General features: G+C 40.5%; 1 protein-coding gene across 1 annotated transcript in view; it reads left to right on the forward strand.

Annotated features, from left to right (window-relative positions):
• Window positions 1-1,639: 1,639 nt before the first annotated feature.
• The window catches only part of TMC2 (transmembrane channel like 2), a 133,235-nt gene continuing 122,697 nt past the window's right edge, over window positions 1,640-12,177 (forward strand). Inside the window, exons 1-4 of the mRNA XM_087947321.1 lie at window positions 1,640-1,682; window positions 1,938-1,985; window positions 3,011-3,299; window positions 11,641-11,793. Coding sequence (XP_087803447.1) covers window positions 1,640-1,682; window positions 1,938-1,985; window positions 3,011-3,299; window positions 11,641-11,793 — 533 coding nt within the window. The remainder of the gene's footprint in view (window positions 1,683-1,937; window positions 1,986-3,010; window positions 3,300-11,640; window positions 11,794-12,177) is intronic.

The following is a 12,177-nucleotide window of genomic DNA, read 5'->3' on the forward strand; positions in this document are numbered from 1 at the left end:
GGAAAGGAGACCTCATGCCAACAGAGAGTTTAATAATCCAAAAAAATCTACAATTGCACTGAAATGGATAAACTTACTCTAAAATCAAAAGAAAAGGAAGACTCAAAGTACTATACAGTCTGGGAAAACTGGTACAAATGGATAAATGATAGAAATAAGCGAGTAAATAAATAAGGAAGAAATATTTTAAAGAGGTTAATGTGTCAGGGCTCCAACAAATCCACCCTCATTCATTTGGTCTTTTTAGCTGCCATGATGTATGAGAAATAACCAGAAATATGAAATATGTATTGGAACAATAATTGGTATATAAGCACCATCAAAATGATCTGTAATGTTTATAGTGTTTTTCATTTTAATGAGTTGTATTGTATTTTGTATTTACTCTTTTTTAATGTTTAATAAAGGTTTTTTAAAAATATATATAAAAAAGAACAAAAGCAAAACATTATTTGAAAGGAGAACAATCAAACCTGTCCTGCTCTAAATAGAGTTAACATTCATAAGGTCTTTAACACAATTATAACAGTTAAGGGAATAAATTAAGGCTGTGTTCTGGCTTCTCTTTTGTTTAATAATTATATGAATTGTCTTTTAAATTATATATAGAAGCTAGATATATATGAAACTTGGAAGAAAATTCAAGCTCCATCCCTTTTATTTATATACAATGGAAACACTATCTGTGAAAAAGGAACAAGGTTTCAACTGCCAATCACACCTGCTATTTTGACACTATTGTAGGAAGGAGACTGAGAGAGAGAGAGAGAGAGAGAGAGAGAGAGAGAGAGAGAGAGAGAGAGAGAGAGAGGAGCAAAATGGGGAATTAGTTTGGGATTCCTTTGTGGGCATAAGATGGTGAAGTCCAATCCCCTTGAATGCCAGTTGAACCATATTGAGTCTTACCCAGGTGCAAACTGTCAGTCAGGGAAGATTCCTGTTGATAGGTTGGGCAAGAAAAAAGATAATTGAACTTCTCACACATGTTTTTCATGTCTGACTGTTGCTGACATCTCCACCACCTTACTGGAACCCATTGTTCTTTGAATTGATACCTTTCAAAAGTCTAAAACTTATATCAAGATAGAATCCATAGTCAACACAGGCACCCATCCTGAATGGAAATATTGATAGTTGAAATATATCACCATGTTGGGGAAGCTCTTTAAACTGATGGAAAAAAATTAAAAATATTAGTGACAACCCTTTTAAAATACCCTCTCATACCCTCTACAACAAAAGCCATGTAGAAAGTTAGTCTAGTTTTCAAAAAATAAGGCACTGTTCAACAAAGGGCTTTCCTTCATGTTTAAATAATGTAGTGCAACACAATGCCAACAGATGCTTTCTGTGTTGAAAACTGATCAGAGCTCAAAGTGGTTGGATGGGATTGAACTGAATTCGTATCATGAATCACTCTTATGCCTGCAGCATGGCAGTTGAAGCAACTGTGTAATTCAAGAATAATGTTAGAAGGAACCAATAGTTTTGGATTCACAAATAGACTTGCTTTATGCAGAATAATAATAATAGTAATAATAATAAGCTAAAGAAGGAAGGATAAGAAAAGGCATAGTTTTAAGTAGTGGATAAAACTAGAATCTGAAGCAGCTGTTGTTTTTAAAAGAGAACATCCATCATGGTAAAGAAGAAAAGTGAATTACAGATTATTATGGAAGATGGTTTGTATGCTCTCCAATATTTAGCAAGTCGGTGTATTTAGCATCTTACAAGAAAATTAATTGGCACTAGTTTCATGTTCAAAGAGAAACTTGATTAATTGCATATTTTTAGAAATATCAGAAAAATAAAAAAATGGAACATACATTTTAAAATTCAGTTCAGGCCAAATTTATGACAAGAAATTTTTTTTCTTCTAAGAGTAATCTACTATTAAAATGATGACAACAAATGTGACGCTTGGTTTTACTTTGCAGCTGGGATGGAGATTGATGGACAAGTGGAGAGTGACACAGAAAGTGAAGGTAAATAAAATATGAATAGCTGCTGTCTTTTGAAAACGTATGTTAAAAATTTATTTTCCTGAGCATGCATGCAATTGCACTCACTCAAGCATTGTTCAAATGACTGTGTGTTTCCACACTTGGATAAAAACAAATGTGGCCTTTATATAAAACTTAAGTTTTGCTTAGATATTTTGTTAAGGGCTGACACAAAAAATAATCTTAATTTACAAAATCACCAATTTGAGTACCTTTTAGTTTAATCTTTCAGATTACAAGTAGGGTTTCTGAAATGTAAAATTATTGCAACTCTTTTACAGCTTTTGCTTGAACACTGCCCATCAGGGAAATTTGACCATTTCCTAAAAGTAACCAATATCAATAGACCTCCGTAAAATGTAATTTTTCCTCACACTGAACAAAGGCTGCAAAAAAAGCATCTTATAGTTCATCTGATAAACTATAAGATGGAATTAAAAAATTGAAATTTTAGTATCCCTTTTCTGCCATCTAGTATACTAGCTATCAGTACTTTTGCAGTTCACATATGACAAGTTTGACTCTAATCTTTCAGTTTGTGAATTGTTAAATTGATATTTGAAGAAGAACAGAGCTGCAATTTTTCAGGAAAATTTATTCAATATAGTAGCCCATTATATTTTTCACTTTTAGTTATTTTTCTCCAATTTATAAAGCAAACTGAAATATCATTCTTTCCTAATGCATCAAATATATCACTAATATATTTCAGGATATCACTCTTAAGTCATTATCAATACCTAAGAATCACTGTTATATTTATAAATTACACAAAAAAGGAGAATGGATTCAAACATATGAGTAATTTAAACTCCATTGATTTCAATAGTTCTAAGTAGCAGTAAGTCTGGATTTTGCAGAGGACTCTATTTTGAAAATTTAGTCATTATTTTACATTTAAGAAATGTCTGCATTTGTGTAATAAAAGACAATATTCTCAATAACTTTAAACTCTTCAGGTTTTTTTTTTAAGTAAAACACTTTTTAAAACACAGATTATTATGAAGAAGAGGAGAAAGAAAAAGTAGCCCCCAAAAAGAATATAAAGGAAATTGTCAAGGTAAACGGAAAAGAGAGTTATCAGAAAGACACTGCCAATGAAAATGAAGAGCTGGAAGTATCCAAGAGGAAGAAACCAAATAAAAAGAAAAAACAGAAAGCATATAATGATGACAAAGAAAATGAAGTTGAGGAAACAGTAAAAGGGAAGAAAAAGAAAGACAAAAAGCAAAAAGGGATTGAAAACAAGAAAGCAAAAGGAAAGGACAATAAGAAGAAAGAAAATACAGGTGAAAGGTATGACATTTTCATTTTCCCAGATCAAAAATCCAGAGATTTGTTCATAATGGTTAGTATTTTGTATATGAGTACAATTCATTTCACTGATTGACAAATTACTGGTTTCTAATTCTGCCATCAAAATATATCAAAATACTATGCAATGAGACTCAGTGAAAGACATGTAATTATGTTCTGTGTTTGAGCAATCTGGTGCAAACAAGACAGCTCATCTGAGAGTTGTCAGGGTAGTTTCTATTTTTTTCCTCAGAGTAGATATCTGAAACTTGAAAAATTTGTGGATTTCTATCTAGACTGCATCAAATTACCATGGAAGTGCATTAACACAGCTTTAATCTCAGAAACTCATGTTTAAGTGTAACTTGAAAGTTCTGTGCTGTGACTTTCATGGAGCCCCATTTGTGCATTTTGACCAATGTTCTCTCTCATTCATAAATATTGCTGACCTGTACCAAGAGTATTCAGATATTTCAATCCCATAATCCCAATCTGTAGGTATTATAGGAAGAAAGTTATATCAGTTGAAAAAGTATTAAAATCACATACTACATAAACATTTTCAAACTGCCTCTGCAGGTCTTAAAAACACAATGGACCTTTAACCTTTAACACATAACTGTTAATTGATAAGATATTTGTATTCTGTTTTACATGTAACCTACATCTACATAACCAATTGGTTCCTCTTCTTCCTCACCTCATCTCAATTTAAATTTTATATCAATCTAATCATTCCACTTAATCTGATGAAATAAGCTGAAACAAAAGCTTATGCTTATTTATTTGTTTGTTTATTTGTTTGTACAAGAAAACAAGTATAGGTATGAACATAGGAAATAAATACAGATAAATGGGAATGGTAAGACAGGGATGGTAGGCATGCTGGTGCGCATGCCCCCTTTAAGGACCTCTTAGGAATGGAGTGAGGTCCACGGTAGACAGTTTGAGATTGAAATGCTTTATGCTATTTAACAAAGTTTAATAGACTGAAAAAATTGCTACCAAACTGCTTATGTTAAGTTTGGAGAATAATGCTTATGTTAAGTTTGGAGAATAATGGAGACCAGACATCTGACTTCAACTCTTTAATAATAGTAAATAGAACAGAACAGAGCGAGCTATGGGCAGCAGCAACCCCTTTTATAGGGTTAGCTGCTACCTTATTAACCAATGACATGTGCAACAAGTTCAAACTTATAACCAATGAGAAGTGTCAAAATAGTGGCCAATCAGGGACTAGTTATGGACCAATCCCTAGTTGTTGTATAAGGACCAATCAGGTGTGCAGGTTTCCAAACCCTGATTTGCATTTATGCTAGTATCTTTTATTGATTCACAACACCCCTCCCCCTTGGGTTCCGTTTGAGGGGAGCTGTAATAAAATCCTCAAGATAGACAGGCCGTTTGGTCTGTCTAGATGATTTCCGTGGCTCCACCGGTTTTGGTCTAAGGTCCAATTCCGGTGGAGCGTTTGGATGATCTTTATTAAATTCTGTTTCGCTGCATGGTGATTCTGTGCTGCTTTCACTGTGGTTGTCTCCGCTACTCCGTGTTTCTTCGGGGTTTTGCAGTTCGGTTTCCCCCGTATTAAAGTTCCCTGAAAAAGTCAACTCCCTCCCCGCTTCAAGTTCCGGTGTTTCGCTGGGCCGTAGGGTTTCCGTTGGCCTGCTATTTGTCATATCAAAGTCAATTCCTCGATATTTCCTCCCCTTGAGTTGGTGAACCCGGGAGTCATGGCCGCTGGGTGGTAATCTCGATCGGAGTTGGTCTATGTGGCGTTTCCACACCCTCCCATCGTCTGTTAGCAGGCGGTAAGGTCTAGGCCCGGTAAAATGGATAACGGTTGCGGGTATCCATAACGGGTCGCCGGAAAAGTTTTTGGCAAAGATTAAATCGCCTACCTTAAATTCCCGGTATTTGCTGCTTGAGCCGAAGGGCTTTTCCGGTGCGAATGCGGGTGGAGCTGGTCAAGGTGCGATCATAGTTTCCGCCCCATAAGAAGTTCAGCGGGCGTTTTGTTGGTCACGCTGTGGGGCGTGATGTGCTGCAACAAGAGAATTCGATTGATTTTCTCATCGATGTTGCCAAATTCCATTTTGTGAAGGGTCTTTTTACAAATTGTACCATGCGTTCTGCATGTCCATTCGCCGCAGGGTGCGCGGGCGAGGTTAGCGCATGGCGGATGCCCCGATCAGCAAGATATTGTTCAAAGGGTAATGCAGTAAACTGTGGGTCGTTGTCTGAGACCAACACGTCCGAAACCCGTGTGTGGCAAATAGTCTGTTTAATTTATTGATAACTGAGTCCGTTGTAGTTGTGTTCATTCGATGGATCTCGAGCCAATTTGAATAGGCGCGACAGTAATAAGGAAAGTGTGTCCTTTGGTAGGTCCCGCAAAGTCAATATGAATACGGGACCAAGGTCCCCTCGGAGTTTCCCATTCGGTTGGGCTTGCTTTAGGCGGGCGTTACTGACGTCCTGGCAACGTTGACAAGTAGCGACCCAGGCCTCGATTCTTTGTCGATTCCTGGCCACCAAGCGTAGCTGCGTGCGAGTGCTTTCATCCGCACGATACCCGGATGTCCTTCATGCAATACCGCCAAAACAGTTTGTTGCAATTTGCCAGGGATTACGACTCGATCGCCCCACAAGATACAGCCTTTTGGGAAAACAGTTCGGTTTTGGGTTTTGAAAGGCACCCATTCCGGTGCTATTTGGTCTGTCGGCCACCCCGTTCAACCCAGCGTAGGATGTGTTGCAGGATTGGGTCACGTTTTGTTTCAAAGGCAATGTCTCTAGCCGTCAATGGTGGTACATGTAGAGCTTCGATCTGTAGTGTTGAGATGGTTGGGGCTGGATCTACAACAGAGTCTGGGAGCGGCGTTCTGCTCAATGCATCAGCGTGGAGAATTGATTTCCCGGCAATGTTGCAAAGTGTAGTTGTAGGCCGCCAAGAATTCAGACCAACGGGTCATTCTGGGGGACAATATATACGGGGTTGGTTTATTACCCGCAATGATCCCCAGTAGTGGTTTATGATCAGTAATTATCGTAAACGCACGGCCATAAACATATTCATGAAATCTTTAACTGCAGCCACAATAGCTAAAGTTTCTTTGTCCAGCTGACTATAATTTCTTTCAGCTTTAGCTAAGGTTCACGAAAAAACGCGATGGGGGCTTCCGCTCCATTTGGTAATACGTGGGCCAGAATTGCCCCAACCCCAAAAGGTGATGCGTAACACGTGATAGTGAGCGGAAGAGTCTCGTTGTACTGCATAAGTACAGAATCAGAAGTTAGCAATTTCTTTACTTGTTGGAAAGCATATTGTTCCCGTTGTCCCCAAACCCACGTTGCTTTTTTGTCTAATACTCTATGCAATGGTTCAGCTACCGTTGCTTTGTGGGGTAAAAAGACATTATAGAAATTGATAAGTCCAAGGAATGCCTGTAGGTCTTCCTTGTTCCTTGGAGTGGGGGCCTTTTAATCACCCTTAATTTGTCTTCGGTGGGATGGATTCCTTGGCTGTCCAGGAGGTATCCCAAAAATTCTACTTTTTTGGTACATAACTGGCATTTATCTTTTTAACTCTGAGGCCTGCGTTTTGGAATCTTCAGTAAAACCTCTCTGAGTCATTTTTCTAGAATGTCTTTGTTAGGGCGATGATGAGTACATTGTCGAAATATGGTACGACCCTCTTATCCCTTGTAACAACCTTTCCATTAAGTTCTGAAAGATTCCGGGGCAACGCTTACCCGAACTGGAGCCGGTTGCATTTAAATGCGCCCCTATGCGTTACGATAGTTTGCGCCTCTGCCGTGGTCGGATCCACAGGCAATTGTTGATACGCCTGGGCTAGATCTAGTTTAGCGAAAACTTTCCGCCACCCAGGAATGGAGCAAGTGTTGCACTACCGGCACTGGATATGCACTTTGCTGCAGTGCGTGGTTTAAGGTGGCCCGGTAGTCTCCGCAAATTCTTAGTGACCCATCAGGCTTGATAGGCGTCACTATAGGGGTTTCCCAGCGGGTGTGGTCGGTGGGCTCCAGCACGCCCTGCGCTATTAGCTTATCGAGTTGTTCGTCGATTTTAGGCTTCAAGGCGAACGGCACCCGACGGCTTAAGGCGGATGGGTGCTACCTCAGGGTTCAAGTTAAACGAGATCGGGGTCCCTTGTACTTGCCTAGTCCGTTCGCGAAAACGCCTTGGAATTCTTGCACGAGTGCTTCCTCCCAATCGCTGCTCTCGGCCCGGTGGACTCGGCTACAGTGATTCCGAGTGGTCTGAACCATTGAAGGCCTAAAAGACTAGGCCTGTCACGGTCTACGACAGTCAGTGGTAGTGCGATGGTGCGGTCCTTGAAAGAGACCTGGAATCTGCGGGACCCGATGACGGGAATTCGGTTACCCTGAGTATAACCCTTTGAGGGTTAAGGTCTTGGCGGTGAATCGTTGGAATGAGCTGTTGGAGCGTTTTCCATGACACCATCGAGAGGAAGATCCCGAGTCCACCTCCATCACACAAGGTTTGTTTTCGATGGCGACCTTTACTCGGATTTTCCCGGCATCAAGGGATGTAGTGTGGCCTATGGTGATTGTTTGGTGGGTCTCTTCCCGCCTGGTTTCTTCACGCCTGGTGGAAGTGGTGGACGGTTTGTTTCTGTAGGAGTGGTTTCCCCATTGGTGGTTCAGTTTTTCTCGGTGTGTGCCGAAGAATCCGGAAGACTGGCATTCGCCTGTCGGGGTTTGGAGTTTTGTTTGCTCTGCAAACCTTTGCGATGTGACCTCGTTTCCCACAAATGCGGCAGAGTGCGTCGAGGAATTTGCAGCTGGATCGTGGGGATTCGCCCCACATCCTGCACATGGTCGGGATGAGGGTTGTGTGAACTGGTCTCGCCCGTTCGGAGTCGGTTGACCTCTTCCTCATCGCTTTCTGATGGGGCTTCTAGGTCTTCGTGGTGAGTCGATACCGGGTGACTCTCTGAGCGAGGCGAGGTATCTTTGGCGAGTTGACGTAGCGGTGTGTTGGTGCGGCACATTCGGGCTGCCGACTTCTTGGTCGCCTCCGCTGCCGTGGCTTCTTTAAGGGCATCGGTGAGGCTGATGTCCCCCTTAGCCATAATTTTGCTCTGGATCGTGCTGTCTTCTAGGCCCAGAACCAGGCGGTCCCGGAGGGCTTCTTCTAAGTCAGAGAATCCGCAGAGGCCTCCAAGGTTGTGGAGGTCCACGATGTAATTGGCAAGGCTTTCGCCCTTCCGTTGGTCCCTCTGGTAATATTCGTGTCTTCTGACTAAGGTTGGTACGGTGGGTGCGTAGTGAGCCCGTAGCAAAGGCTCGAGGATGTCCCAGTCCATCGCTTTTACTTCGGCTGGCTTGGCAAGCGATTTTGCCATTTTAAACACGGTAGGCCCGCAGTGAGTTAGAAAGATAGCTCTTTTTTTGCCGGTTGTTGCATCTTTCAAATTGTTGGTCTCCAGAAACATCTGGAACCTATCCATGTACGATTCCCAGTCTTCGGTTTCTGGGTTGAATGGAGCGGGTGGTACGGCACCGCTGGCCATGTTGCCGTTGATGGTGCGTGTTCGACCACGTGCTCTGTTGGTTGCTCTGTAACTCAGTCAGCTCTTCGGTCTCCGAATCCCATCCTCGTCGCCAGTGTTAAGTTTGGAGAATAATGGAGACCAGACATCTGACCAGTGACTTCAACTCTTTAATAATAGTAAATAGAACAGAACAGAGCGAGCTATGGGCAGCAGCAACCCCTTTTATAGGGTTAGCTGCTACCTTATTAACCAATGACATGTGCAACAAGTTCAAACTTATAACCAATGAGAAGTGTCAAAATAGTGGCCAATCAGGGACTAGTTATGGACCAATCCCTAGTTGTTGTATAAGGACCAATCAGGTGTGCAGGTTTCCAAACCCTGATTTGCATTTATGCTAGTATCTTTTATTGATTCACAACAGCTTATGTATCTGACACATGTTCCCTGTGAACAATCTTCAATTCTGTATAGTAGTACAAGTTGAGCTGCTGATTACTGCCCATGTTACAGCCTATTAAATTGCACAGAACCAGAAGAACAGGACTGGACCTGTGGCCCAAGAGTTGCCCAGCTCCAGGGCAAGATATCCTTTCACAGAAGTATCAGTAACTGATATTTTCAACTATTTTATTCCAAATAATACTGTATTAAATTGAATTTGTGGGGCTTGTAGTATGTGATGATGATGATTTGTATCAGCAATGTTACTCACAGGCACTTAAGGGATGTAGGAGTTGAGAGTGATAAAGGAATCCTAAGTACAAACATGCATGATAAAGCTATTAAAATGCTAGGAAGCTACTGTTCATTACTTTCTTGGTTACAGTCTTTTTAAGTAATTTGGTACAGCATGGGTTTGGAACTAAAACCATATGTGGCCAACTTCCCTATTGCTGTAAGGCAGTGATCCCCAACCTTTTTTATGCCGCGGCCCGGTACCGGTATCAGCTGGGTGCCGCGCCCGGGCACGCAGATCAACTGGGCGCCGCCATCTTTTTGATGAAAAGTCTTTTCGTCAAAAAGATGGCGCTAGCGCTCTGGTGAGCTTTTTGGGTAGAAATGGCTTTCTACCCAGAAAAGCTCACCGAAGCGTTGATGCCGCCATCTTTTTGATGAAAAGTGCGCCCGTGAGCTTTCTACCGGAAAAGCTCACCGGAAGCACTTTTTATCAAAAAGATGGCAGCGCCCAGCAACCAGCGGCCCGGTAAGACTTGTTCCGCGGACCAGTACCGGTCCACAGACCGGCGGTTGGGGACCCCTGCTGTAAGGATTGCCTCTCCTTCTAACTCAAGAAAGTAAAACTCTTAAAAATGAAGTATTTCAAAAGGAACCTTTTATTGAGCAGAAGTGATAGCAATACATTCAAAGTAGCATCTGAGTACCCTTAGGAAAGACAAGTAGAATTAAAGCAGTAGAGACCCCTCCCTTTAGCCAGATGTAGATTCAGTCAATCCACAGGTGTGAAGATGTTATTGTACCGGCCGCTCTGAGAAACAGATAAGCATATGTTCCCATGGCCATCTTCTGCTGGCTTTCAAAGTGAAACAATCCACATGGCCCTCCCCCAAACATTCCCCAAGAGGTAAGAATATCTCAGGGCACTTTAGCGCCACGATAAAGTTATACAATAACACTTGTCACAGGCAATAGTAATGAATCAAATTCAAGCCCCCCCTTCCCCCAATTGAATGGTAGTATCACTTTTAGGGATCTGACAACTGCTGACAATTCCATCTTCTATCTCTCCTATGATCATCAAGTTCTCCAAGTCTTAGCCCTGCTGCTATTATGATCACACCCTCATTTTCTGTATAGGACAAGCTCTATTTGCTAATTTACAAGATGATTCATATGTGCTCCCAAGGTCTGGATCCATAGCAATCTGACAAGTGTCTTCCAGAAAATTATAGCAAGGAGCAGGTTTTTTTAAAAAAGTATTAACCTAAGTGTATCAGTAAAGTAATAAATAAGAAAAACCAACATGTAACTATGAAATTATAGTGGTAAACTATAGACTTCTACATCGGATCTAGTCATCTCCTCCAAAAATTGATAGGCATCCAGAAATTTCCCGTGTTCTAGTGGGCAATATACTATTATATCTTCTCCCATTCCAAATGTTATTATTTTGACCAAAGTGATCTGCCCCGCCCTCCTATGGGTGGAAGTGCTTAGTTTCAGTTGCCAATAACTTGTTCCTAAAATTATCCATTAAGCTCTATGGATAATTAAATTATCCATTAAACTCGATGTCCAATCTGTTGGCTTGCCTGAATCACATTGAGTGAAAATAAATGATCTTGGGCTGCATATAAAATATAGTTAATGTTTATTAATCTTATAACAATGTTAAATGTCTACAATCTTGTGGGGCCACATTACTAACTTCCATGACTGTGGGTTGGAAATGCCTGCGGTAGTTCTTCAGGTGAATAACTTGCACCCACCACCACTAGGATATGCTATTTCTTTTAATGTCCTTTCTGGCCATATTTTAATATACTATATTAAATATACTATCCTATATTATATACCTAGTACACTGGGAATAACTGATGGGGTAGAGGGAAGATCCATGTCCCATGTCCCCTTGGTTTCTAGCCTTTATTTAATAATTTTAAATTATAATTGTTTTTCATTATCTTTTTATCATTTTTAAGCTGCTCAGAATCACAATGATAATAGATGGGCAGCATGCAAACTTACATACAATATTTTTATACAATATTTTTAAGAATTACTATATTATCATGTGAATTTAGATTTGGTTTGATATTGGGTTTTTACTCCTAGTTCCTCCTCTTCCACTCCAAACTCTTCAGATGATGATTCTCTCTCTGAAGAAGAACTGGACAAGCTAAAGGAACAAGTAGAAGAAAAGAAAAAACTCATATCTCTCATACGAAACAAACCGTGGCGCATGGCAAAGAGATTAACTGTGCTAAGGTATAATATCTTTGTGATTATTGTTCACATGACCTCTAGGTCTATAGAGTTTATGTAGCCATTCCATTCCACCTTCCACAAAGATTATATTCTGTGACTGTTGGCTGAACTTCTTGAGCATCCTAGTCCTATCAAAAGGTTTTGCCCCATGGTTGGCTTAAAAGAAACATTTTTTATCTATGTAACTAGAAAACAGATGATAATTCGTGGCTAATTTTATGCATTAATTTAAAATATAGACCTGAATTAGACTGGCTGTCATTCTTTGCCCTTTTTTATTGTTGTTGCTTTTTTCCATAGGAATCAAGTGATTATTTTTTTCAGCACTTTCATATGTTAATGTTTGTAAGATTTTAGGCAAAACATATTGCAATCAGGGGTGGG

Source organism: Notechis scutatus, chromosome Z, assembly GCF_049901735.1.
Source record: "Notechis scutatus isolate UNSWTSFEM ecotype Mainland chromosome Z, rNotScu1.2, whole genome shotgun sequence".
NCBI lineage: Eukaryota > Metazoa > Chordata > Lepidosauria > Squamata > Elapidae > Notechis > Notechis scutatus.